At 57.6% G+C, this 26206-nt stretch overlaps 4 protein-coding genes across 5 annotated transcripts; 2 read left to right on the top strand and 2 right to left on the bottom strand.

Moving 5' to 3' along the window:
- Window positions 1-1254: 1254 nt before the first annotated feature.
- On the bottom strand, window positions 1255-5348 carry LOC123351698. The gene is made up of 3 exons (XM_044991249.1): window positions 5043-5348; window positions 4399-4470; window positions 1255-2251 (listed from the first exon to the last, which is right to left on the bottom strand). The coding sequence occupies exon 3, from the start codon at window positions 2242-2244 to the stop codon at window positions 1411-1413; it is 834 nt and encodes a 277-aa protein (XP_044847184.1). The 5' UTR covers window positions 2245-2251; window positions 4399-4470; window positions 5043-5348; the 3' UTR covers window positions 1255-1410.
- Window positions 5227-9715, top strand: LOC123351691 (interferon-inducible GTPase 5-like). Its single transcript, XM_044991240.1, has 2 exons — window positions 5227-5517; window positions 7995-9715. Exon 2 carries the CDS (start codon window positions 8035-8037, stop codon window positions 9226-9228), a length of 1194 nt encoding a protein of 397 aa, XP_044847175.1. The 5' UTR covers window positions 5227-5517; window positions 7995-8034; the 3' UTR covers window positions 9229-9715.
- A 5565-nt stretch (window positions 9716-15280) lies between these two features.
- LOC123351700 (single-pass membrane and coiled-coil domain-containing protein 3-like) lies at window positions 15281-17521 on the bottom strand. 2 transcript variants are annotated; one of them, XM_044991255.1, is made up of 2 exons: window positions 17338-17521; window positions 15281-16106 (listed from the first exon to the last, which is right to left on the bottom strand). In XM_044991255.1, the coding sequence occupies exon 2, from the start codon at window positions 16093-16095 to the stop codon at window positions 15430-15432; it is 666 nt and encodes a 221-aa protein (XP_044847190.1). In that variant the 5' UTR covers window positions 16096-16106; window positions 17338-17521; the 3' UTR covers window positions 15281-15429. The 2 variants fall into 2 exon arrangements, with proteins under 2 accessions (XP_044847190.1, XP_044847191.1); XM_044991256.1 differs by lacking the exon at window positions 17338-17521 and adding an exon at window positions 17209-17332.
- A 3003-nt stretch (window positions 17522-20524) lies between these two features.
- LOC123351747 lies at window positions 20525-23169 on the top strand. The gene is made up of 2 exons (XM_044991342.1): window positions 20525-20790; window positions 21988-23169. Exon 2 carries the CDS (start codon window positions 21995-21997, stop codon window positions 22826-22828), a length of 834 nt encoding a protein of 277 aa, XP_044847277.1. The 5' UTR covers window positions 20525-20790; window positions 21988-21994; the 3' UTR covers window positions 22829-23169.
- Window positions 23170-26206: the final 3037 nt, after the last annotated feature.

The following is a 26206-nucleotide window of genomic DNA, read 5'->3' on the forward strand; positions in this document are numbered from 1 at the left end:
AGGACTGGCCATGCTGGGTGCAGCCACCTAACAAACCCACCTGCCCTTCCCCCGCCGGCTGGGAGCCCCAGCAGATGCTGGGGGCGGTGCCCCCTTTGGGGTACACGGCTCCCTCAGGTGCCCGTCTCAGGCGGAGTCGCTGGAGGGAGCGAGGGGGCTGGAGGCGCCGAGGTTGGGTCCCAGGAGGTGGTGAAGCCAAGTGGCTTCCCCTGCTGACAGAGCGAGACCCTAAGGCACCAGCCCTGTGGCTTCCTGACTTCGGCGTCTGCTCCCTGGTGCTGGTTCCGCTGCAGCGCGACTCCAGAGCCCCCTGCTCCACCCTCGGGCCCTGTGGGCAGGTGGGTTCTGGCCCGGCCGAGCCCAAAGCGCCACAGGCCGGGTCAAAGCCCAGACCTGCCCCCCTGGGAGCCCCCGCTGGGGAATGAGCTCTGACTCACCCCCCCCCCCCCGGCCACCCGCCATCGTGCCTGGATCTGGGCTCCCCGTTTGGACATGAAACGAGGCAGTTTGCAAAACCTGGGAACAGGGCCGGCTCCAGGCTTGGGGCGGCCCAAGGGAACGGGGCAGCACGTCCGGGTCTTCGGCGGCAATTCGGTGGCGGGTCCCTCAGTCCCTCTCAGAGGGACCGGCCGCCAAACTGCTGCCGAAGAATAAAGCGGCGCGGGAGAGCAGCCGCCAAAGTGCCACTGATTGCGGCTTTTTCTTTTTTCTCTGGAGCCAGCCCTGCCTGGGGAAACCCTGGGACCAAAGCTGGGACCAGCGTGGCAGTTTTGAAGTAACAAAGAAAAATCAGGCCAAGGTTTTCAATTCTTTTTTGTTTAAAAAAAAGGGGGGGGGAACATTTTCAAAAACCCAAACCACAAACTTTCAGCCCAAACCACCACCTGGGTTTTTATTTTTACCAGAAAGGGGTTTTGAAAATGAATTCTTTTATTCTTTTGTTTTTTCAACAAATGTCTCCCCCCTCCCCCCCCGAAAAAAAAATTGCAGGAAAAATAACTGTAACCAGAACATTTGTGGTTGAGGTTTTTGCTTCTCTCCCCCCAGTTACTCCTGATTTACACCAGAGTGAAGGGGAATTGGCCCCTTGACATCAGTGGAGTTATTCCTGATTTACACCAGAGAGGGGAATTGGCCCCATTGTCGTCCCCCCCAGTTATTCCTGATTTACACCAGGGGCCGGGAGGGGAGCCTGGTTCTAGGGCCGTTGGCCCAGCTCGCCAGCCGGGACAAACCAGTACGACTCAGGCCTGCGGTTTTGCTCAGTTCCCTTTATTTGCTGCGGTTCCCGGCTGCCAGCCCCACATGCTGGGCTCTGCCGGGCTCATTAACCGGAGCAGAGCCCGGGGCAAAGCCTGCCCGTGCGTGTGCCGCGGCCAGGGGGCGCTGTCCTGGCTCTGCCTGCGCAGCTCAATGGGCGACGCCGGCAGGATTCTGGCCCGGCCCCTCTCCCATTCCCGGCTGCTGCTCCGAGATCAGGGCCATGTAGACCTCAGCCGCGGCAGCTACCAACTGGAAAGACTTGCAGGCCGGTGCCAGCGCCTGGAGCTCCTGCTCCAGGTGCCGGGCGGCCGCAGCCAGGGCGTTCCTAGCACGACGCCCCGTGAGGACATCGGGCAGGTGGTCACCCAGACTTTGCACCGTGCCGGCCCCAGAGACGGGGCCATTCTCGGGGGGCTCTGCAGCCGTTTCCCCAGTTGGGTCCCCAGGGGTGGCACAAGCGGAAACAGCCCTGGCGATCTCCTCGGTGCTCCGGAGCAGGGCGTCCATCGGCAGGCGCAGCACCGGGGAGGCCTCCGCCTCCCGCAGAGCCGCCTCCAGCCGCTCGGGGAGGCCGGCGTTCTGCAGCAGCACGGCCACCACGGGGCCACCCACGCTGCCGAAGATCCCCATGGTGGCCTGGTGGAAGTCCCGGACGATGGCCCCCTTCTCCTGCAGCGGGGTGTGGGGGGAGGCCATGCGGGCGTACAGGTCCCGGCTGGCGTTCTTCCGCACGTGTCTGTCCGTCTGCTCCGCCGCGGCGTGCATCTCCCGCGCTGCCCGCAGCAGGCGCTCCAGGCTCTCCCCCACGCCGACGCTGCCCCCCACCGGTTCCAGGGACACGCTGGTGTTAAGGTGCTGGTTGAGGAGGCCGAGCAGCGCCTGGGTGGCCGAGATGCATCCTTCCAGGGAGTCGAGCAGGGACTGGCTGGCGCGCACGAGCCTCTCTCTGTCGCTCTGTGTGCCGGAGAACAGGGAGAGCATCGCGAGGCTGGGAAACAAAGTGGAGTGCGCGAGTGAGGGGCTGAAAGAGTTTCCCCTCCAGGACCCAGTGCAAGGCCAAGGGGATGTGCGATGGAACCGATAGGGAACCCCTACGAAATGGAGTAGAGGGAATGTTGCGCCATATAATCCAGAATTTGTCTGTGGAACTCACTGCCACTTGATCTTCCTGAGGCAAGAGCCCAGCAAGATCCAGAAAAGGGATCTGACATTTATATGGCTAATGAGGAGAACCAGAATGACATTAGAGAAGAATTGTTTTTTAAGTTTGAAAAGATTAAACATTCTCAAGCTCCAGGGCCTGAACAAACCTCTAACTAATGGCTGTCAGGAAGGAACTGTCCCTGAGTCAGAATCTCCCTAACCTGCTACTATGGGGTTCTCTTAACCATCTGGTACCGTCACTATTGGAGACGGGACACAGCGTAAAGGGCCTCTGGACAGAGCCTGTCTGGCCAGTCCAATGGTCCTAGTTATACATAAAATGTTTTCCCGCTGTTCTTCCTGATTTCAATGCACTGAAAGAGCCCAGACAAAGCCAGAAAGGCCCCAGACCTCACAACAAAGCCGGCAGCTTTTGTGTCTCCAGCTCAGGCATGTTTTGAGCAAGTTTCAGTGCAGAGAGAAAAAAATAAAGCACCACAAACTTGCCACAGCGAGTTCTTTCCTGGGGCTTGAAAGTGCTGGGGGGGGGGGTGAATGATTCCCAAAGCACCCACCAGCATTGTCTTCACTACTGAAAGAAGGGCCCCAACCTTCAGAGGTATTTCAGCTTCTCACTCCTTTTGGAACCGACAGAAATCAGGAGCTGAAATCCCTTGAAGCTGACAGCTGCGCAGGGCGAGTTCGGTGCGGGGGAGCTGAGGGCGTCTCTTGTATCTTCATTGTGACAGTTCTGGCTTCCGTTCCAGAGTCTCAGGAGGACGGGGAACTCCTGGCTACCTGGGCTTGCGGCCCCGCCAGCATGGAGCAATGCAGGGCAGGGCAGCCCCTGGAGACCCAGATGCCAGGAAGCTACTAGCCTCGGCCCCGCCTGGATTCTTTCTTTAAAATCTCCTGGGTTTTGGCTGCTCATGTTTTTTCCTTAACCTCAAGCAGCGAGGGGCTGCCCAGAGCCAGGGAAGGAGCTGGAGCAGGCCCCACTATAACCAGGAGTCCAGTGGGTACAGCATCGGGCCGGGAGTCAGAGCGGCCGGGTTCTCTTGGCAGTTCTGTCATATGGACGTTGGGGAAACCCTCCTCCTTTCTCTGCTGACCCGCCCAGCCGTTGTCTGTTTTCTCTCTCTGTACTGTGAGCGATTCAGGGCAGGGCCTGTCTCTCACTTTGTCTGGGGCCACAACGGGGCCCTGATCTCAGCTGGGGCAGGGACTGTCTCTCACTGTGTCTGGGGCCACAACGGGGCCCTGATCTCAGCTGGGGCAGGGACTGTCTCTCACTGTGTCTGGGGCCACCACCCGGCACAACGGGGCCCTGATCTCAGCTGGGGCAGGGACTGTCTCTTGCTATCGATGAAGAATTGGGAATCTCGGATCTGCTTGTACATAGATTAAAAAATAAATAAATAAAAGAGCGTAGTCAGTTAAAGAATCCTGGCTGCCCCACGGTCCCCCATTCCCAGCTGCAGGGTTCCTCCTTCCCAGGGTGACCGCAGGGACGGTTCTAGCTTTTTTGCTGCCCCATGCATGGCAATCAGGCGGCTTTTGGCAGCGCGCCTGTGGGAGGTCCGCCGGTCCCACCACTTCGGTGTACCCGCCGCCGAATCCGTGGGACTCTCGCAGGGACTGGCAGGGCGCCCCTCACGGCTTGCCACCCCAGGCACGCGCTTAGAGCGCTGATGCCTGGAGCTGCCCAGCAGAGGCCAGCGATGGTGATGTACACAGGGGCACTGCTGTGCTAGAGGGGGTGCTGAGTATGTCAGTGTGTTACCCACTTCACAGCTGCCGTGGGCCCTGAGAGAGCCATGCTGCAAACTGGAGCAGTGCACCATGGGAGGGGTCCCAGCCCTCCGCAGCCAGCCCAGACTGGGGGAATCCCGGCCTGGCCCTCCGCAGCCAGCCCAGACTTGGGGGGGGGGTCCCAGTGGCCCTCACGCACTGGCTACAAATCAGAGAGGGGATGGTAAAGGGAACTCTCACCTGCAGCCGCTTGTCTGCTGCTCTGGCAGGGTGAAGGAGCGGAGGACCCCCAGCTCTCTGGTTCTAAATCTTCTGTTAGGAGAGAAAGTGAGAGTTGGTGTAAGGCCGACAGACCCCAGTTGTCAGCAGGTGGGATCGAACCTGGGGTCTCTGGTGCTTAGTGCATGAACTAAAAGCTACGTGGCTGTTAGCTAATGCTGTAGAGGAGGCTCATTTTATTTCTTTTTCTAAGTGGTCTCAGTGCCACTGGATGGGCCAGACCACTGCACCCCGGAGGTGTGTGGGGTACATTGGCACAAGCCAAGCTGCAGATCAAGCTGCCTGCAACTGGCATCGCAGGGCTAAAAGGGGAAGTTGTTCTGGCCCTGACCATATTAACCAGAGTCTGCTGCCTCCAGCCCTGGTGGAGGAGCTTCAGCGAGCTGAGAAACTGCTTCTTCTGCTAATGCCAGAAGGGGACGCTCCATACAGAGACCTGAGGCCAACTATCGCTGCTGCTCTAGACGAGCTAGTTAGATCCCTGCTCTAAGCACCAGCCTCCGAGGGGGGGAGAGAACCCAGGAGTCCTGGCTCCCAGCCCCACCCCCAGCAGACCCCACTCCCTTCCCCTCCCCCGGATGGGGATGGGACCCCTGGGCGCTGACTCTGACTCGCCGCCTTTCGCCTCTCTCCCTGCACTGGCCGGTTCCACGATGGGAGAAGCCTGGAGCCGCCTCCACGGAGGCTGGGTGGACTCCGAGGGGCGCTGGCGGAAGCAGTTGCCCTGGGCAAGGCCAGCTGCAGGCGGGGCCCGGAGCCTGGCTGGGGCTCGCTGGCTCCTGGATCTTTCTGCCCCGCACGACTGAAGAGGAAACCAGGACTTGGAAACCAGCCAGACCCGAGCTCCTGGAAACCACGTGGGGAACCCGCCCCCCGGGTGTGGGCTCCCTTTGCGGTCCGCAGCCTTCGCCTCTTCCCGCAGCCTCCCGCTCGCCTATAAAGGCGAGTCCCGGCTCCGGCGCGCACAGAGCGTCCCAGCCAAGGGATCCTCCCCGGAGAGCCCAGGCTGCCGCCCGCGGAGCCGAGCCGAGCTCTGCCCAGGCCAACGGCCCCGCAGCTTCCCACACGCCCGGCGAGCAGGTAACTCGCCCCGTCGGACCGGGCAGAGGAGGCACAAATGGGAGCAAGGGTCGTGCGGTGAGAGCCCCCCGGATCGCCGGGCGAACTGGGCTCCTCCAGAAACGGGGGTTTCCCGCAGCCCCCGGCAAGGTGCCAATCTAGGGACAAAAAATATCAGTCACCCCCAGGCGGGGGAGTGGGGGGAGCTGCCCCGTCTGTAACCGCTGGGGGGCGGGGGGGGGGGTTCTGCTTTCCAGAGGGGGACCCTGGCGAGCGGCAGCTCTGGGAAGGACCCAGGTGTCCTGTGGAACCAGCTGCCTGTGAGCCCCCCCGTGGGATGCTGTGGCTAAGCGGGCGAGAGAGACCCGGGCTGGGGAAAGTGGTGAATAGCGAGTGGGAACAGCCGGGAAATGGGATCCCCTCCGGATAGCGGGGAGACCCTGACTGGAGACTGCGCCCAGCTCTGGGGAGGAGGCGAAAAATGAAACTAGTCCCAGGTGCCCCTTGAAGCCAGAACAAAGCTGCCCAGCTGCGCGCAGCTCCAGGCCGGGCGTTTTGTGCAAGTTACTTCACGGGCTAATTTGCGGACAGCCGGAAACTGCAGCGTCTGACCCCCAGCGGGGTACCCGGGCAGCGGGGGGGGGGGGGGAGAGCAAGTTATACAACTGCCGAGCACTCGGCAGCGCCGCGGCTGGGGCGGGAGGCGGCCGGGTAGGTGGCGGATGCTGCCGCGCCTCTGGGGTGGATGGATTGGGGGGGGGGCTGGAAGGAGCTGGGGGTGCAGGGGGCTGGGTGCTGGGACAGAGATCGGGGGAATGTGGGGAGGTAACGTGTGGGAGGAGAATTGGGGGTGTCTGGGGAAGAGGCACAATGAAACTGTTTTTAATAAAGTGCATGTTGTGGCAAGTTTTCCAATAGTGTGAACTTGTTTGTGTTGCTAAGAGCAAGTCAGGCACAGGGAATAAACAGAAATTGCATCCCCGCTATGGAACGGGAAGGGAATTGCCACAAGAGGTTCCTATTGGCCATTCCATTCTACAGGTGGATCAAAAAGACCATTTAATTAAAGAATGAGCATTAGCTTAAGTTTGGTTAAGAACACAATATGTGGGTGTTGTGATGAAAGGCCCTGACTAGCTTGAACATCATGAGTTCTGAGGCCTAAAGGAATGAAGGACGGATGGTGGATTTACTAGGAACCATTTCTGTAAAACTCTTCTCATCATCTCTGACCCCTGGGGTTTGACCCAGGCAATCAGTGACCCAGTAAAACCTGGGGCAGCCCAATCAGTCCAGAATCGCTGTAGGTTCCCCCGGCCCCAACATTTTTGGAAAAAAATTGTCCCAGTCCCAAGTCGGACTGAAAAGTTGAAACTCTCCCATGTTTCCATGAGCCGAACCTTTTCTTCAGTTCAATCCCGCAAACCGTTTCCTTTCAATCGTTTAGAAATGTCTCATCTCAAGCTTGGACCTTTGCCCCCTCAACGTCTGAACTGAGGGGTGAGGGGGTTGTTCAGGGTCTGCTCGGGGGTGGAGAGGACACGAGACCGGGGTGGGGGACTCTGGGGACCACTTGGGGGTGGGGGGGCACAAGTCTGGGGTGGGGCTGCGGGGCGGGGATGCTGCATTTGGTGTCCCGGCACAAGGGGATGCTGTGGGACCTGGTTGGGCACTTACCAGCCTGGTTGTCCAGTAGGCCCATGAGTTGTGGCTCCAAGGCCCGGCCGACCCGACCATCTCCAGAGAAAGTGGAGAAGAATTTGAATTAGGGTCCCAACAGTGCTGCCCTCAGGTCGGGCTGCAGAGTGACCATGTCATACCCCATAGCTCCCTGATTGGCGGGGCAGGGCATAGTGGAGACACATGAGGCTGTCCTCGGGGGGGGGGTGTAGAGACGTCCCCCCTGAAACATCACTGCTTCCCCTCTTCCCATCCCTGTGCTGCTGCCAGTGAAGCTGCGGCTGACACACTGAGCCTCGCATCCCGGCCCCACTGCCAGCCCCTGGCTGGAGGAGTCCTGCACTGGGGAGCGGGCACAGCTCCACACGGCTCCAGCCCCAGCTTGACTTCAGCCTGAAAAGCATCAGACAGGCTGGATTTGGCCTGTGCTTCACCTATTGACTCCCCCTGCCTTCCCCTATCCTGATCTCCCTCGTGACCACCCTCATCCCCTCTCCTACTCTGACCTTAACCTTTCACTTGCTAAATGTTTTGAAAATACAGTGTACTGAGCAGGTGGTTTGGAACTGAACTTTGGCTGTTGATTTTCGCCTCTTTAATTTAATCAAACATCCCAGAGCATCTGCTATTGCTAGAGGTTGGGTGTTTGCTTCTAGGAAAATCAGCCAGTGTTAAACTTTGTTACAACCTCATATGGTTAAAATTGATGTCAAAATGAACCTTTCCCCCAGCCAGAGGCAGGTCCTGAAGGAAAGGGGTTGATCTGATTTATCCTGATAAAAATAAATCACTGGAATTTTTATTTTTATTTTTCTAAGATCTGTGGTAAGAGCAACTGAGCCACCACCAAAGGCTGCCATGGCTGGTAGACTCTCCAGAAGGGAAATTGAAGAACTACAGGCCATTATTGAGAGTGGAAACCTCGCAGCAGCAGCAGCTAAACTTCAGGAGAAGCTGGAATCATTAGAAAACACCCCACTGGACATCGCCATCACGGGAGAGTCAGGTGCAGGGAAATCGTCCTTCGTCAATGCCATCCTGGGCCTGAATGATGATGATAAAGGTGCTGCTGAGACTGGGGTGACACAAACAACGATGGAGCCAAAGGCTTATCGACACCCCAGGCTCCGAAATGTAAAACTATGGGACCTGCCAGGAATTGGGACAGAGAGTTTTCAGGCAGACAATTACCTTAATCAGGTACAATTCAACAACTACGACTTCTTTATCATTGTCACTGCTACACGCTTCACTTCCCACCACACCACCCTGGCCCGTGCCATTCACAAGCTGGGGAAGAGGTTTTACTACGTGCGCTCCAAAGTGGATGCTGACTTGAAGGCTGAACAAAGGAAAAGGAATTTCAACGAGGTGAGAACCCTGCAGAAGATCAGGGAGGACTGCGTAGAGAACCTGAGAAAAGCAGGTGAGGCCTCCCCGCGGGTTTTCCTGCTCTCCAACTGGGAACTGACTGAGTACGATTTCCAGCTCCTGCAGGAGACCCTGGAGAATGAGCTGGATGAGCAGAAGAGACACGTTTTCATCCTGGCCATGCCCAACATCTCGGCAAAGATCCTGGAGAAGAAAAAGGCCGAACTGCAGGAGCATATTTGGGAAGTGGCCCTAATATCATGTGCTATTGGTGCTCTTCCTGTTCCAGGCCTCTCTCTCATCTGTGATGTAGCCATCTTGGTTGTTCACATGGAGCGTTACTGCCTGGCCTTTGGCTTGGATGAAGAGTCTCTCACTAGACTGGCTCAGCAGGTTGACAAGCCTGTTGCAGAGCTGAAATCTGCTATCAAAAAGTCTCCGCTGGCCTCAGCCATAACAAAAAAGTTTGTACTGACTGTGCTTTCCAGATCTCTATGTGGAGCACTGATGGTGGTAGAATTGATTCTGAATTTTGTACCAGGCCTTGGCTCCCTAGCAGGGGGAGGGATTTCTTTTGTGACCACGCGCTACATGCTGCGGAGCTTTCTGGATGAGGCTGCAGAAGATGCTCAGAATATTCTGACCAAGGCTCTTGAACCCAAAGCTGAAGAGTCCATATAACAGCACGAAGACCGCCTATGCCTGCCCATAGAAAACCAGACACACCTGTCCCAGCCCTGCCAGAATCTCTAGACATGGGTGAGCCCAGCAAAAACAAAACAACACCCTAAACTGACAAACAGCAGAGAGACCGACCAAATCAGATCAGACAGGATTCTGGTGAATCAAAAGCTTGTCCCTTCCACCAACACTATGTCAGGTTAGATAGTTTTGCCTGAAAATAAACTAGCTGGGATGGAGCTGGTCTCTAAACCAGTCTATGAATCCAGGAGAAATGTTCTGGGAAGAAGACGATGCTCCAGTATCTCTGCTTGGCTCACTCTCCCTGGCCTCATGTGAAACAGAATCTGTAAACCCAACAGTTTCTATGCAAAAGAATAAATGGACACAAATCTGACATCAGGAATCGCAACAATCAAAAACCAGTTGGAGAACACTTCAATCTCCCTGGTCACTCAATAACAGACTTAAAAGTGGCAATTCTTTAACAAAAAACCTTCAAAAACAGACTCCAACGTGAAACTGCAGAACTGGAATTAATTTGCAAACTGGACACCATCAAATTAGGCCTGAATAAAGACTGGGAGTGGATGGGTCATTACAAAACCTAAAACTAATTTCCCCCTAGGGTTACTCACACCTTCTTGTCAACTGTTTGAAGTGGGCCACTCTCATTACCACTAAAAAGTGATCTTTCCTCCCTTGGTATCCTGCTGTTAATTGAATTGTCTCGTTAGACTGACCTCACACTTGGTAAGGCAACTCCCATCTTTTCATGGATTTATACCTGCTCCTGTATTTTCCACTCCATGCATCTGATGAAGTGGGTTCTGGCCCACGAAACCTTATGCCCAAATCAATGTGTTAGTCTCTAAGGTGCCACAAGGACTCCTCGTTGTTTTTCCTGTGAAGTCTGGTACAACTGCGTCCTCAGGGCTAGATCCATGAAAAGGAGTTAGGTGCCTAACTGTCGTTTTAACCCCCCAAGTCCAGCATGGGGCACCCGGGCATTCAGAAAACCACCGCTCAGCTGCCACCTGACCCTGTGGGTTTCTAAAGTCGCTCGACAGCTACATTTCCACCAGTAAAGCCCCAAGCTTCCTACGTTTCTGCCAGTGAGCAGGGGCACAGCCGCATCGGTCTAGGCACCAGGGAACCTGCCTCACGCCGACACCCCAGAAGGTTCCATTCCCTCGTCTGTCTGGCCTGCAGGGCCTGATCCAGGAGTGTTCTCAGGACACACCTAACCCCCCACAAAATGGATGGAGGGGGAGGTGGTTGTCAGGATTCAGGACCTGCCACAGAGCAAGTCTCATGGTAACACAATGAGCACAGTCAGCCAGTAGCAGGCTGCCGAAATGGCTCCACAGCATGATTGGCTGGAAGAGTCAACAGAGCAACTTCAGTCCAGCAACAGCAGGAGGTCAGCAGCTGCTCAGAGTGTTCAGAGATGGCTCCTGCTCATTCCAAGCCTTGCTCCTGTCTGTTCCAGCCTTGCTCCTGCCTTGGACCCAGCCTTGCCTCACGCCAGGTAACCTGGTTCTGACCCTCGGCTCCAATTCCTGACTCTTGCCCTGAGCCTGGGCTCTGATTCCTGGCTACTGATGCCTGCTCCAACCACTGGGCCTGATCCTGCTCTAACTGCTAGGCATGGCCACCCATGGCCCAGTCACTGACAGTGGCGGTGCCTCTCTAATAGACTGGACTGTTCCAACAAGTTCAAAGAGCATCATAGAATGTGGCAAGACTTTGTATAAAACTCCATTTGAAAGTTAAACTGGACATTTCAGCAGCCAGCAAAGTGCCGAGGGCAAACAGCAGCTTGGCCAGCATAGGATGCAATGGTGATCGGAGTGCATTGCAAGAGGGGCCCTTGGAAAGCAATCTGTGAAAGGAGGTTGCTGAGCGGAGCTGAGCAGCAGGTGTTCACTGGCTGTCCCGAGACGGTCGTACTCCTGGCTATGGCCTAACTTGTCCTACACAACCTGGTGTCACACCAGGAGTTTTGCACAAAAGAGACTGGAATTTTCAAGACCCCCATGTAAGAACTCACAAGACATGCCTGAGGCTGGGTGGCGAGAAGGATACAAGTCTCATTTTGGTTGGACATTTCCAGCCTTCATCACAAGCATGGGCCACCATTTGATTGGTCCATGCCAGCTTCTCCTAGAGAAAGAACCAAGTTGAACTCACAGCAGAAAGGGGATAAAATGGCCTGTCTCCTTCAGCACCTCACTTCCTGAAAGCCAAGAAAGGGAGAAGACTGGAATTTTGAGTTGGCCATTTGGGAATCCTCACTCCTGGTGACATTAAGGACCCCTCAGTTAGGTACCTTTAACTCTCTCTCTCTCGCTCTCTCTTTTCCAGAGTTATAGCTTGTGCCCTTGTTTTGATAAAGTTTGTTGTAAAATAGCTGTGAAATAGAACGAGTTACAATTCCTAAACACTGTACATCCCTCGTAGTTAATGGCTGCACACTGCCTGTCCAGTTCTAGGTGTAAACAGACATAAAATAAGACTACGTGTGAAAGCCTCTTGAACTGCATGCAGCTTGTCATAAAAATATAGGCGTTCTTGTTAGGTGGTTAGGAGTGTTTATCAGATCCTGAATATAACTGGTGTGAGTATTGGTTAAAAGGGGTAACTACAAGAGATCCATTGGGAAGGAAACTATGGTGGGTTGGCATGTGAGGAATTGCTCAAGTTGTTTTATACATTAGCCTAGAATTGTTTTCCACTGTTAAGTCAAGCAACAATGGAGATTTTAACTAATGGGCTTGAGTGTTTTCCTTCTGCTTTAAGGGACTCAGACAAAATTCCAAACAGTCACCTTTGCAGGATAATTATTGAATGAGGATTTTAGGTGTATACAGACAGAAAATAAGACTACGTGTGAAAGCCTCTTGAACTGCATGCAGCCTGTCATAAAAATATAGGTGTTCTTGTTAGCTGGTTAGGCGTGTTTACCAGTTTACCAGATTCTAAGCTAATATAACTGGCGTGAGTAGATCCACTGGGAAGGGGACCTTGGTGGATTGGCATGTGAGTACATTTTCTTAGGCAATGGTGCACCACCTTGTTACACAGGAGGGCCACTGTAACCTAAGCACAACCTTGTGTGAGCCAAACAGATTCCACATAGTTTAATAAGATTTAAAGTCACCTGTATTGATTGATATTTTTAGGTCAGCTTGTTTCGTATGTATCTAGCTAGAAACAGCCTATGTAGAGCATTGTCTATTTACACACCTGTGTGAACTAAAATGATGGAAACATGATGCTAAAATGCTAATGAATTGGCTGTTAGTATATTGTGCTGAAGCAGGTCCCGGGCCGTATGAAATGCTCTGGTGGGCCCTGTACAGCCCAGGAGCCATGGGTTGGGCACCCTGATGCATGAGCCTGGAATTGTTTTGCACTGTGGAGTCAAGTACCACTGGAGAGTTTTACTAATGGGCTTGAGTGCGGTTCCTTCTGCTTTAAGGGGCTTGGTCAAAATTCCAAACAAAGTCGAAGGATAATAGTTGAATAGGAATTTCGCTGCTTTCTGCTATGGATGTGTTGTGTGATTCTTAAAACCTGGATGGTTCGCGTGTTGATCTGTTTTTCCCGTTTCTCTCAGTCCAATCATAAAGCAGTGCCACTGGGCGTTCCTTTCTATTATCTGCTTTTGGCTGCTGTTGATAAGGGTAGCCAATAAAACTGAAAAATCAAATCTGAGTCCTTTCCTTTCGTTAAGCAGTCCGTATCCAAAGACCCCTAAGACAGGTGATTTGGGTAATCAGCTGAGCAATTACCTTAACCAAGGTTTTATTTGATACCTTCCTCTCTTACATGTTCCAGGAGGGAAACACACTCTGTGCATCACCTTAACTAGCCACCAGGTGCCAGCACAATAGGGTGCTGATCCCAGCCCGGGGCCAGGGAATGTTACCTCACTAGTGATAATTAGTGATCAAGGGGCAGCAGGGGGTGTATCCCACACCCTGAGGCTGAGAAGGGCAGAGTCTGCCGGGCATTCCTGCACCGGCTCTGCACTCACAGACCTGCCCTGCCTCCCTGCACAGACTCCCCCCCTCAGACAGCCCATGGGGCAGCCTGGGCTGAGCTGGGGTTTGTGCAAAGCCACCTGGTGCTGAGTGACCCCTGAGCCGAGCAGACGAGGTGACTGGGCTGCGGAGGCCCTGATGGGCTGCAGGAGCAGCCGAAAACAGAGCCAGCTCCTCTCCCTTCCTGGCCAGAGCCCACTGGGGTGACACATCAGGGGTTCCCAGACCCAGCCAGGGGTGGGCATCCTCCCCTCCCTGTCTCTCCGGGGCCAACCACATCCTCCCCTGGAACAACCCTGCCACCCCCTCAGCCCCTGGCAAACAGCCAAGCTGCCCCCTCCTCCCTCCAGCGGGTGAAATCTCCTGTCCCGTTCTTCCCCTCCCCTCCCTGCCTTCTCCAGACACGCGCTAGCTCAGCGCCAGGCCAAGGGTCTGGTACCCTGCCCCGGCTGCAGAGCCAGGCGTGCTGGTGATGGGCGCAGGCACAGCCGTGCTGGGAGCTACCTGTCCCCCTCCCTGGGTGAACGGCCCTCCCAGGGATGTTATTCCTGTCACACGGAACTTACACTGATTCCTTTAGATCCAGGCCTGCTGCTCGGAGCCTCTGGTCAGGCTCCTCTGCTGCTGTTCTCCACATCCAAGTGCCATCTGTGTAACCTTACAACCCACTGTAGCAGAGGTGGGCAAACTACGGCCCGCGGGACCGTCCTGCCCGGACGCTGAGTCCCCAGCCACTCCCCCGCAGTGCCCCCTCCCCTGCAGCCACGCCACCACCCGGGCAGCACTCTGGGCAGTGGGGTTGCATCTAGGTCTGGCCAGGTGGCACAGCTGCCAGACATGCTGCTCTGAGTGGCATGGTAAGGGGGTGGAGGATCCCGGGGGGAGCCAGGGAGTGATTGGATGGGGCAGAGGTTCGAGGGGGGTGGTCAGGGGGCAGGTGGATGGGGGGACGTATAGGTATGGGAGTCCTGGGGGGGGGCTGTCAGGGGTGTGTGGATAGGGGTCCGGGCAGTCAGGGAGCAGGGGGGCTGGATAGGGGGTAGGGTCCTAGGGAGGGAAACAAGCAGCCAGAAAAGCTGTGGTGTGGTGAGAAAACACAGCTGACAAAGGGCAGAAGTACTTGAGAGATGGCCATCAGGTGTTCTTGGCCCAGGTGGAGACGGCTGTGGGATGAGATTAGATTAGTTCAGTAACTGACCAATTCTAGGTCCCGCTGAGAGAATTTTTCCTTGAGGAAATGTTTCCTCTCATACTGGAATGAGTGTGGCCAGAGGGCAGCGCTTTCCCTGCTCAGCTGTACGAAGGCTGGTTTAACCCAAATCGCTGTACAGCTGCAAGTGTAGCCAGACTCTGTGTCTCCAAACTGAGGCAGACTCATAAGAAGTTAATCATGTCCACACTGGGTCAGACCAATGGGTTCCCTACGGAGGTGATGGAATCCCCTTCCTTAGAGGTTTTTAAGGTCAGGCTTGACAAAGCCCTGGCTGGGATGATTTAGTTGGGGATTGGTCCTGCTTTGAGCAGGGGATTGGACTAGATACCGCCTGAGGTTTCTTCCAACCCTGATATTCTATGATTCTGTTCCCCCCACCCCCCGTATATAGTCAGCTTATAGGTACTGACCTTTCTGAGGCGCTTTGAGATCTACAGATAAAAACACCAGCTAGAGGGGAAGGATGGCCCAGTGGTTGTTGGGCACTAGTCTGTGACTTGGGAAACTCAGGCAATTCTCTCCAGACTTCCTGTCTGGCCTGGGGCAAGTCACTTTAGGCACCCAGCTTCCCTTGACATCTGTGACACTGCCTGAGTCTGCAGAGAGCCTGAGCCAATTGCTCTGAAATCAATGGAAGTGACATGCTTAAATACCTGTGAATTTCTGGGCCTGAGTTTCCCCATCTGTAGAATGGGGGTAATAGCCCTGCCCTATCCCCAGGTGTGGTGGGAGGATAAAGACATTAATGAAGCCTGAAGCACTTTGAGCTCTGCTGATGAAACGTGCTGTGTAAGAGCTAGATATCATTTATTGTGCTGGCTTTAATGGCGCTGGGCTAAGTCATGGTAGATGAGATCTGATCCCCACTGCCTTATTTTCACAAGTAATGGTAACTTGCAGCTTGGTCTGGAGTCCTCTGAGCAGGTGATTCTCCTCCGCCTATGGCAGCATGCAGCTGATCTTCATGATGGCTTTGTTATACTCCTTGGAGGCTGGCTTGAACTCACTCACCAGCTCACTGAGCTCCTGAATCTTTGCCTCCAGTTGGTCTCTCTCTCTGGCGCCCAGGATCGCACTGATAATCAAGTCGACACCCACGCCCAGTAACATGCCAGCCATGGCGCCAATGACGGAGGCACCAATCTTGGCCAAGACCATGGTTGTTTGGCTCAGGACTCTGCTTACCACCTGCGATAATGCCAGCTTGATGAAGAACCCCATGGCCACGGTCCCAGCGAGGCCACTCACAAAAGTGGCCACATTGCGCAGAATCCGCATCTTCGTGGCATCAGGCTCCTGGAAATCGTGAAGCTTTCGGTAGAGATCTGGCTCCAGGTTGCTCTTCAGCTTTGCATCGATGGCCTGCAGAATGTCTTGGATGGACTTTATGGCTGCGAGGAGTATGTCGCAGTTCTCCCGGATGGTGCCGTTCATGTTCATCTTAATGCGGTGCAGCTTGAACTGACAGTGTGTGTTTAAGGCTTCAATCAGCTCATTGGTGGTATCAAAATTGAGCTCTATGCAGTTGATCAGCTCCTGGTGTAACCGCGCCACCTTCTCCCGCCTCACCGGGTTGTCTGGGTACAGGATATCGCTCCAGGACATTCTCGGGAAAGCTGTCAGGAGAGGAAGAAGACAGAGGCCTTAGCCAGAGCTCCCTACTGTGCCTCCCCTCCCCCGGCTCAAATCACAGACTTAGCTAGTGCAGAGACTCAGCTGCCATTAAAACAAAAAAAAAATCTACAGGGCCCTGATCCTTTAGGTGCCTAATTCCCCATCAATCCGTGGGAGTTCTGCGCCTAAGCACCTTGGAGGTTCTAGGGTGGAAGGACTCGGGCCCTGTCTCCCCCCCCCCCCAAACCACGTGGTCTCAGGAGGACGGGCTGGCTCCTCCCTGCACTGAGCCTCCAGCCGGGAGGGGGAGAATCCGCCCAAGAAAGCTCAGAACTCTCAGCCCCACTCCCCCAACAGACCCTAAATTGCCAGAGATGCCCCCTGGCCCCAGCAGTGTCCCAGCTACTGCCCCAGACACCCCCACTTCCCCTCCCACACGTTACCTCCCCACATTCCTCCGATCTCTGTCCCAGCACCCAACCCCCTGCACCCCCAGCTCCTTCCAGCCCCCCCAATCCATCCACCCCAGAGGCGCGGCAGCATCCCCCATCTACCAGGCCACCTCCCGCCCCAGCCGCGGCGCTGCCCAGTTCTCGGCAGTTGCATAACTTGCTCCCCCCACCCGCCCTGCTGCCCGGGGACCCCGCTGGGGGTCAGACGCTGCAGTTTCCGGCTGTCCGCAAATTAGCCCTTGAAGTAACATGCACAAAAAGGCCAGACCTGGAGCTGCGCGCAGCTGGGCAGCTTTGTTCTGGCTTCAAGGGGCACCTGGGAAATGTTTCATTTTTCGCCTCCTCCCCAGAGCTGGGCGCAGTCTCCAGTCAGGGTCTCCCCGCTATCCGGAGGGGATCCCATTTCCCGGCTGTTCCCACTCGCTATTCACCAGTTTGCCCAGCCCGGGGTCTCTCTCACCCGCTTAGCCACAGCATCCCCCGGGGGGCTCACGGGCAGCTGGTTCCACAGGACACCTGGGTCCTTCCCAGAGCTGCAGCTCGCCAGGGTCCCCCTCTGGAAAGCAGAAACCCCCCGCCCCCCATCGGTTACAGACGGGGCCGCTCCCCCCAGCCTGGGGGTGACGGATATTCTTTGTCCCCGGATTGGCACCTTGCCGGGGGCTGCGGGAAACCCCCGTTCCTGGAGGAGCCCAGTTCGCCCGGCGATCCGGGGGGCTCTCACCGCACGGCCCCTGCTCCTGTTTGTGCCTCCTCTGCCCGGTCCGACGGGGCGAGTTACCTGCTCGCCGGGCGTGTGGGAAGCTGCGGGGCCGTTGGCCTGGGCAGGGCAGGGCTCGGCTCGGCTCCGGGGGCGGCAGCCTGGGCTCTCCGGGGAGGATCCCGTGGCCAGGACGCTCTGTGCGCGCCGGAGCCGGGACTCGCCTTTATAGGAGGCCGCTCCGGGTCCTCACTGTCCCGGTCAGCCCCCGCGATCCCATTGGCTGGGCCGGAGCGCGGGGCCAGGGGGTGTCACATGGGCCTTCAAGCGGGTGTTCCCGGGACTCAGCTGCCGCTTCGAGCCTTCGGCTCCCAGTTCCCACCGGGTTTTCCGGAACTCGAGTCTGGCTGGTTTCCAGGTCCCGCTTTTCCCCTCAGTCACGAGGGGCTGGAAAGATCCAGGAGCTGATCAATCCGCAATCGCTTCCCGCAGCGCAACTCAGAGACCATCCTCCTGCCATGGAGGGAGGCTCCGCGCTTCTTCCAGTCCAGATCTGGCCAGTGCAGGGGGAGAGGGGAAAGGGGCAGAGTCAGGGGCCCCGGGTTCCCTCCCCAGCTCTGGGAGGGGAGCGCGGTCTAATGGTTAGAGCAGAGAAACCCCCAGCTCCGCTAGAGCAGCAGCGACAGTTGGCCTCAGGTCTCTGTGTCCAGCGTCCCCTTGGGGCATTAGCAGAAGATGTAAAATCTGTTTTACCTAAAGCTGCGTTTTGGTTGAAGCGCCTGGGAGAGCTCAGCTCCCGTTGCAAAGGCTGGTGGAGGTCCCGGTTCCCAGGAAGCAGCGGGGAAGGAAGCGCTGAGCTGACCCTGGCCTGGGTTCTGAGCAGTGCGGGGGGTGTATTACCGGGGTACAGGGCAGGAGTGGGGGCAATTGGCAGGAGCCTCCCTATCGGTGGGTCAGGAGTGGCTGGGGCCCATTGACGTGACCCCACTGAGTGTGTCCCAGCCTGGGGATGCTGTGGAAGTGCAGGGCCTGCCAGAGGCTGGAGAGGCAGCCCAGGCCGGTGCGTTTGGAAGGCTCAGCGGTGCCACCGTCCAGGTTGTAGCCTGAGGGCCCCATCACAGCCCCTGGATCCATCCACCCCAGCATCCCCAACCCACCCGGCCACCTCCTGCCCCAGCCGCGGAGCTGCCCAGTTCTCGGCAGGTGCAGACCTGCTCCCTCCCCTCTGCTGCCCGGGATTCATAAACTGAAGTTTCTGGCTGTCTGCAAATTAGCCCATGAAGTAATCTGCACAAAATGCCAGGCCTGGAGCGGGTCGCAGCTGGGCAGCTTTGTTCTGGCTTCAAGGGGCACCTGGGAATTGTTTCATTTTTTCGCCTTCTCCCCAGAGCTGGACGCAGTCACGCTCTCCCAGCTATCCAGAGAGGATCCCACCTCCCGGCTCCTATTCGCTATTCACCAGTTTCCCCAGCCCAGGGTCACGCTCACCCGCTTAGCCACAGCATCCCCTGGGGGGCTCACGGGCAGCTGGTTCCACCAGGACACCTGGTGTGATAGAGCAGGGACGGTCTCTGTGTGGTTGATAGGTGAAAGCCAGGTATGCAGCTGTAACATGAGCCTGGCTGGGGGAGGGGAGGTGACACCTCTGGCTGGGGCTAGACAAAGGGAGGGGGAAGTGAAGGGGGTCTGGAGTTTGGGAGCTGGGTGGAGGGTTTTCAGGGGATCCTAGGCGGGGATCCAAGCACCCTGAACCCCCAGAAAGGCCAGATTGAGGGGTCCTGGCTCTGAACGAGAGCTGGGCTGTATCCTGTGTTCCTGTTGTCCAATAAACCTTCTGTTTTACTGGCTGGCTGAGAGTCACTGTGAGTCCCAGGAAGAGGGGTGCAGGGCCTGACTCCCCCACACTCCGTGACACCTGGGTCCTTCCCAGAGCTGCAGCTCGCCAGGGTCCCCCTTTGGAAAGCAGAACTCCCCCGCCCCCCATCGGTTACAGACGGGGCAGTGTAGTAAGATGAGGCCCTGAAACATAAACCCTTATCAGAGGCCCAGTATGAGGCCTGAGGCCTGAACTAAAGTAATGGTCAGGCCTTTGCGAACATACAGCAAAGTGAAGCTGTGAGCCAGAGGCAGGCCCTGCTCGCAGAAGCTGGCAAGGAAAGGGCTGATGCTGCAGACAGAGACACACCTAAAAGGTTCTGGACACCAGATATCAGAACATTCGCATCCTTGTTCACTCCCCACAGATAACAAGGAACAGGCCGACCCATCCCACTGACCGGGCCAAAAGGGGAATATCAGGGATCGGGTTGTTTTGTTGGAACCAACATGTACAAGGTGAGGGGCAGAACCTTGCTGCGCAGAGGGGTTGTACCTTGCTGCGTGGAGGGGCTGCACCGCAGCACGTCAGGAGTGATGTGTCACTTGTTTGTGCCTGTGTAAGAAGGCCCCTGAGTGGACGTCTTTGTCCGGCCTAGGGGGCAGTGGAAAGTCCCGTCGCTGACTGAGCTGAGTCCATTTTCAGGGAGCACATATGTACTTGCTGGCCGCACCTCAGCAGCACCTTGGGCTTCTATGCCAGGGAGCTGGAGACTGTGTTTCTCTTCGACAATAACCTGGCCAGCTGCCTTCGTTCCTTACTAGCGTCTGTGTCATTGGGGGTTCTCCCGGGGTCTGCTGGGTCAGCGATCTGCCGAGCCGGGGCAGCAGCCAGAGGGAGCACACACCACCCCAGGAGCATCTCACAACAGGCAGCTCCCCCCCATCACAGCGACCGCCCCCCCCCCCAGCCTGGGGGTGACTGATATTCTTTGTCCCGAGATTGGCACCTTGCTGGGGGCTGCGGGAAACCCCCGTTCCTGGGGGAGCCCAGTTCGCCCGGCTATCCGGGGGTCTCTCGCCGCACGACCCCTGCTCCCCGACGGCAGCCCCAGCAGCACAACTGGCAGCCACTGCCCAGCCCGTTGGCCAGGCTGGGGAGAGCTCGGCGCTGTCCCTTGGCCGCACTGGCTGCTGGTGGAGACAAGGGCCGGTTTCCTGAGGGGCTTCAGGGGCCTAAGGAGGCGGGGATGCGGGGGGGGGATGGGCTTGTTCATAAGCACCTAACTCCTAACTGCAGAACCCAGGCTCCGATTGCGGGGGGGCCGCTGACCCGGGGACCCCGCTCCAGCTGCCCGGGGAAGGGGGCGCGGGAGGCTGCTGGAGGGTGGAAATGCGGCGGGGCGCTAAGGCAGCCCGGGGGCGGGGGGCGCTGGGCGCTGGGGCGGCCTCCTGGTTTCCATTTCCCCGCGCGGTTCCCGGAACTCGAGTCTGGCTGGTTTCCAGGCCCCGGGTTTCTCCTCGGTCACGAGGGGCTGGAAAGAGCCGCGATCTGCTCCAGCCGGGAGCCGCCGAGCCCCGCCCGGGACCTGCTCCCGCGCCGCTCGCCCGGGGCCACTTTCACTCTCCGCCCGCCGGGAGCTTCATAAGGGGACGCGGAGAGACGCCGCCGTCCGCCCCTTCGCCCGCCGGGCCCGCAGCCGCGCCGAGCGGTGACAGGTGAGAGCTCCGGTCCCGGCCCCTCTGGGTCCAGCCAGCGGGAGCAGCAGCCGGGACCCCCCGCCCCCAGGTCCGAGCTGGCTGCGGAGAGCCGGGCCGCTTACACCCCCCTCTCTCCCCCAGCAAATCTGAGCTGGCCGCCCCACCCCCCGGTCTGAGCTGGCTGCCGAGGCTCGTCCTCGAAATACGGTCCCACTAGATCTCACGCCCCCCCGTACAATAACCTCGCACCCCCTTCTGGGGCAGGACCCCCAGTTTCAGAAACGCTGACTTAGGAGTTTTCGAAATGATCTTCAGAGGGTGCAGATCACTTCCCCCCTGCGTCACCACTGATCCACAGCTCCGCATCCAGCTGCTTGGGGACCCCGGGGAAACTTTCTCGGTGCAGCCCTGCCCGGAGCTGGAACCCGCAGCCAGCCCCCGGCCCCTGGGTGCGATGCGGCCCTTCAGGGTATGTCTGCGCTGCAATTACACACCCCTGGCTGCCCTGCCGGGCTGCAAACTGGCAGTGTGGACGTGCAGGCTTGGACTGGAGCCCCGGTGGTGGGACTGTGCCTGGGGGGACGCTCCCAGAGCCTGGCCTCCAGCCTGACCCCAGATGTCTACATGGCAATTTTTAGCCCCCCAGCCTGAGTCAGACCAGACGCCGCCGTTCCGGGGGGCTTTTATTCCAGTGTCAATGTACCAGAGACTCCCCCATCGCTTCCACACACCCTGTCCCCTGGCTCCACCCCAGTGGTGCTGCATCCAGTTCGCAGCAACTGCGAAGTGGGTAACGGACTGAGGTGCTTTGCACGCCCCATCTCGCACAGCAGCGCCCCTGTACCTCACCACCGCCGGCAGGGACAGTTCCTGCCTGACAGCCTTTAGTTAGAGAGTCATGCCCTGGAGCAGGAGAGTGTTTAATCTTATCAAACTTAAAAAAAATAAATTTCTAATGTCATTCTGGTTCTCCTCATTAGCCATATAAATGTCAGATCCCTTTCTGGGTCTTGCTAGGCTCTCGGCATCAGCAAGATCATGAGGCAGTGAGTTCCACAGGCAAATCTGAGGGTTGTTGTGAAACAAAGTTCCCTCTACTGCATTTCGTAGGGGTTCCCTATCGGTTCCGTCGCACATCCCCTTGGCCTGGCACTGGGGATCCTGGAGGGGAAACTCTTTCACCCTCTCACCTGTGCTCTCCGCTTTATTTCCCAGCCTTGCGATGCTCTCCCTGTTCTCCGGCGCACAGAGCGAAAGAGAGAGGCTCGTGCGCGCCAGCCAGTCCCTGCTCGACTCCCTGGAAGGATGCATCTCGGCCACCCAGGCGCTGCTCGGCCTCCTCAACCAGCACCTTGACACCAGCGTGTCCCTGGAACCGGTGGGGGGCAGCGTCGGCGTGGGGGAGAACCTGGAGCGCCTGCTGCGGGCAGCGCGGGAGATGCACGCCGCGGCGGAGCAGACGGACAGACACGTGCGGAAGAACGCCAGCCGGGACCTGTACGCCCGCATGGCCTCCCCCCACACCCCGCTGCAGGAGAAGGGGGCCATCGTCCGGGACTTCCACCAGGCCACCATGGGGATCTTCGGCAGCGTGGGTGGCCCCGTGGTGGCCGTGCTGCTGCAGAACGCCGGCCTCCCCGAGCGGCTGGAGGCGGCTCTGCGGGAGGCGGAGGCCTCCCCGGTGCTGCGCCTGCCGATGGACGCCCTGCTCCGGAGCAGCGAGGAGATCGCCAGGGCTGTTTCCGCTTGTTCCACCCTTGCGGGCCCAACTGGGGAAACGGCTGCAGAGCCCCCCGAGAATGGCCCCGTCTCTGGGACCGGCACGGTGCAGAGTCTGGGCGACTACCTGCCCGATGTCCTCACGGGGCGTCGTGCTAGGAACGCCCTGGCTGCGGCCGCCCGGCACCTGGAGCAGGCGCTCCAGGCGCTGGCACCGGCCTGCAAGTCTTTCCAGTTGGTAGCTGCCGCGGCTGAGGTCTACATGGCCCTGATCTCGGAGCAGCAGCCGGGAACGGGAGAGGGGCCGGGCCAGAATCCTGCCGGCGTCGCCCATTGAGCTGCGCAGGCAGAGCCAGGACAGCGCCCCCTGGCCGCGGCACACGCACGGGCAGGCTTTGCCCCGGGCTCTGCGCCGGTTAACGAGCCCGGCAGAGCCCAGCATGTGGGGCTGGGAGCCGGGAGCCGCAGCAAATAAAGGGAACTGAGCAAAACCACAGGCCTGAGTCGTACTGGTTTGTCCCGGCTGGCGAGCTGGCCCAATTGCCTTAGCCAGACTCCCCTCCCAGCCCCTGGTGTAAATCAGAAGTAACTTGGGGGGTGGGGCGGACAATGGGGCCAATTCCCCTCTCTGATGTAAATCAGGAGTAACTCCACTGTTGTCAAGGGGCCTATTCCTCTTCACTCTGGTGTAAATCAGGAGAAAGGAGAGGGAGGGACGGGGGGGCGTCAAAAACCTGAACCACAAATCTTCTGATTATAGTTATTTTTCCTGCAGTGTGTGTGTGTGTGGTGGGGGGGGTGGGGGGCGTTTGATGAAAAATCAAAAGAATAAAAGAATTGATTTTTTCAAAACCCCTTTCTGGTAAAAATAAAAACCCAGGTTGTGGTTTGGGCTGAAAGTTTGTGCTTTGGGTTTTTTAAAAACTTCCTTTTTTTTTTAACAAAAAAGAGTTGCAAGCCTTAACCTGATTTTTCTTTGTTACTTCAAAACTGACACGTTGGTCCCAGCTTTGGTTCCAGGGTTTTTCCCGGTTTTTGCAAACTGCCTCGTTTCATGTGCAAACAGGGAGCCCAGATCCCCCGGTATCAGGGGCTTTGTCTGTGACACCCCCCAGACCAGGCACGATGGGGGGTGGCTGGGGGGGGGTGAGTCAGAGCTCATTCCCCATCTGGGGCTCCCAGGGGGTCAGGTCTGGGCTTTGACCCGGCCTGTGGTGCTTTGGGCTCAGCCGGGCCAGAACCCACCTGCCCACAGGGCCCGAGGGTGGAGCAGGGGGCTCTGGAGTCGCGCTGCAGCGGAACCAGCACCAGGGAGCAGATGCCGGGGTCAGGGAGTCACAGGGCCGGTGCTCTGGGACAGTCCCTGGGGGGCCTACAGCCGGGCAGCCCCCCTTAGGTTCTCGCTCTGTCACCAGGGGAAGCCACTTGGCTTCACCACCTCCTGGGACCCAACCTCGGCGCCTCCAGCCCCCTCGCTCCCTCCAGCGACTGCACCTGAGGGAGCCGTGTACCCCAAAGTACATCTGCTGGGGCTCCGAGCCGGCGGGGGAAGGGCAGGCAGGTTAGTTAGGTGGCTGCTCCCAGCATGGCCAGTCCTTGGTCAGCCCAGAGAGCCGGAAGCTGCAGCCCGGGCTATGGCTGGGGGGGAGGGGTAGCTCAGCAGTTTGAGCATTGGCCTGCTAGACCCAGGAGTGTGAGTTCAATCCTTGACAAGGCCACTTAGGGATCTGGGGCAAAAATTGGTCCTGCTGGTGAAGGCAGGGGGCTGGCCTCAGTGACCTTTCAAGGTCCCTTCCAGTTCTAGGAGATTGGTATATCTCCAATTATTACCTATGGGCAGCTCCGGGCCCAGCCAAGCATGTCCGCCTTCAGCCCCTGCTCTCCCAGCTGGCTGCCTGCAATGCAGGGAGGGTGTCACCCTGGGGGTTAGTTACTAGGTCAGAAATGTCCTAGTGGGTTGGCTTTGCCATTGTCTTTGTGGAGTCGCCAGCAATGGGCCCCAAGTTGAGAAAGCCAGGGTCAGCTGCCTCGGGTGGTAGCCTGCCCAAGAGAAAACTGATCTTTTCCAGCCCCTAGGGGCCAGCACGGCACATAGGGGAAACCGAGGCACACACGGTCTTCACACAAAATAGTGGAGACACTTCCCACTGCGTTACTCATGCAGGTGCAACCTGAGACTCACAGGAAACATGCGTGAGCAGAACTCTCATGACTGCCAGCTGGCATGGACACAGCCACGGGACTGAATAAATCCCCCGCCCCCATGTATCTGGGGTGTGGGGCGACACACACACACACACACACACAGAGTGGGGCTCATCCCCTGCAGCAGGGACACACACACACAGCGCACCTCTATGTCCAAGGGGTTCCTGTGTGCATCAGATAAGCCCTTCCACCCCCACATCTTCCTCTCGTGACTGGGGTATGTGCCCCAGTCTGTGGGTGACGTAGTGTCTAATGGTTAGAGCAGGGGGCTGGGAGCTAGGACACCTGGGTTCTGTCCTGGCTCTGGAAGGGGAGTGGGGTCCAGTGGGTAGAGTAGGGGACTGGGTGCCAGGACTCACCACAGCCAGAGTGTTTTTGGCAGTTCTGGGCCCATCTTCCAGTCCCTGCCCGGCCCACTCCCACTATTGTTTGGCAATGTGAAGGCACCAAGCACCTGATGGTTGAGGGGAGGAGAAGGAAGGAGATCTGAGGCCCAGGACCAGGACCCAAGCCCATATGTCCACCCCTGGCTTGTTGGCTCTGGGCCACGGCCCAGCCCCTCACCCACATTCCCTGCCATCCCCCTGCGCTGGACCCACAGCTCGAAGTCTTGGGATTTCCCAGCCTGGCCCCAGCTGCTCCGTTCGCTGGCTGGCGTCACCCTGGGGTAAATCAGGAGTAATGCCATGGGGGCCGATTCCCCTCTCCCTCACCTGGAGGTAAATCATTTCTGTAGCTCTTCTCAGAACCCTCCCCAATTGTCCAATGTCCTTTTTGACGCCTGGCTCCCCACCAGAGCTGGGTGCAGTCTCCAGTCATGGTCTCCGCCATGCTGTAACCAGAGGGTACCCCAGCTCCTATTCTCTAATCCCCTGCTTCTCCAGCCCAGGGCCGCGCTCCTCCTCTCGCCCAGGGAGCTCTGGCCCAGTGGGTTCCACCAGGATCTCTGGGTCCTTCCCAAATCGCTGCTTTCCAGGGTACAGTCCCCACCATGTAAATCCTACCCACATCAGTTGTGTGCCCCTCTTAGCCAGTGCGCTGGGGGCTCATGGTGGGTTGATTCTCCTTCAAAATCTAGTGATTTGTCCCAGGTCACAAGAGGAGTTGGTAGCAGATTCGAACCCAGATCTCCTGGATCTCTGAACACGAGGCTGACCGTTATCAAAGCGTCTGTAGCAAATTAGGGATATTAGCAATTTACATTCATGGGCAGTGCTGTGGCCATTGGGAGATGCCACCCCATAGAATGCACAGCCATTGGGAGATGCCAACTCTCAGAGTGCTTGGCCATTGGGAGAGACACCATTGCTCTCTGATGCTCCTTTCATCAACCATGGGTGCCAAGTGGAGTTGATTTGGCACCAACCATTGGGGATCTGCCAAGCAACGCGTCGAAGCCTCACTCCTGTACCCGACGTGACCCCTACGCAACAGGAACGGCGCCGGGTGAAATGACGACAACCCGCCAATAGCAGGTAGTTAGGCTGGGGAAGGAAGGACACATTCT

The sequence above is a fragment of the Mauremys mutica genome, chromosome 17, assembly GCF_020497125.1.
Source record: "Mauremys mutica isolate MM-2020 ecotype Southern chromosome 17, ASM2049712v1, whole genome shotgun sequence".
Lineage (NCBI taxonomy): Eukaryota > Metazoa > Chordata > Testudines > Geoemydidae > Mauremys > Mauremys mutica.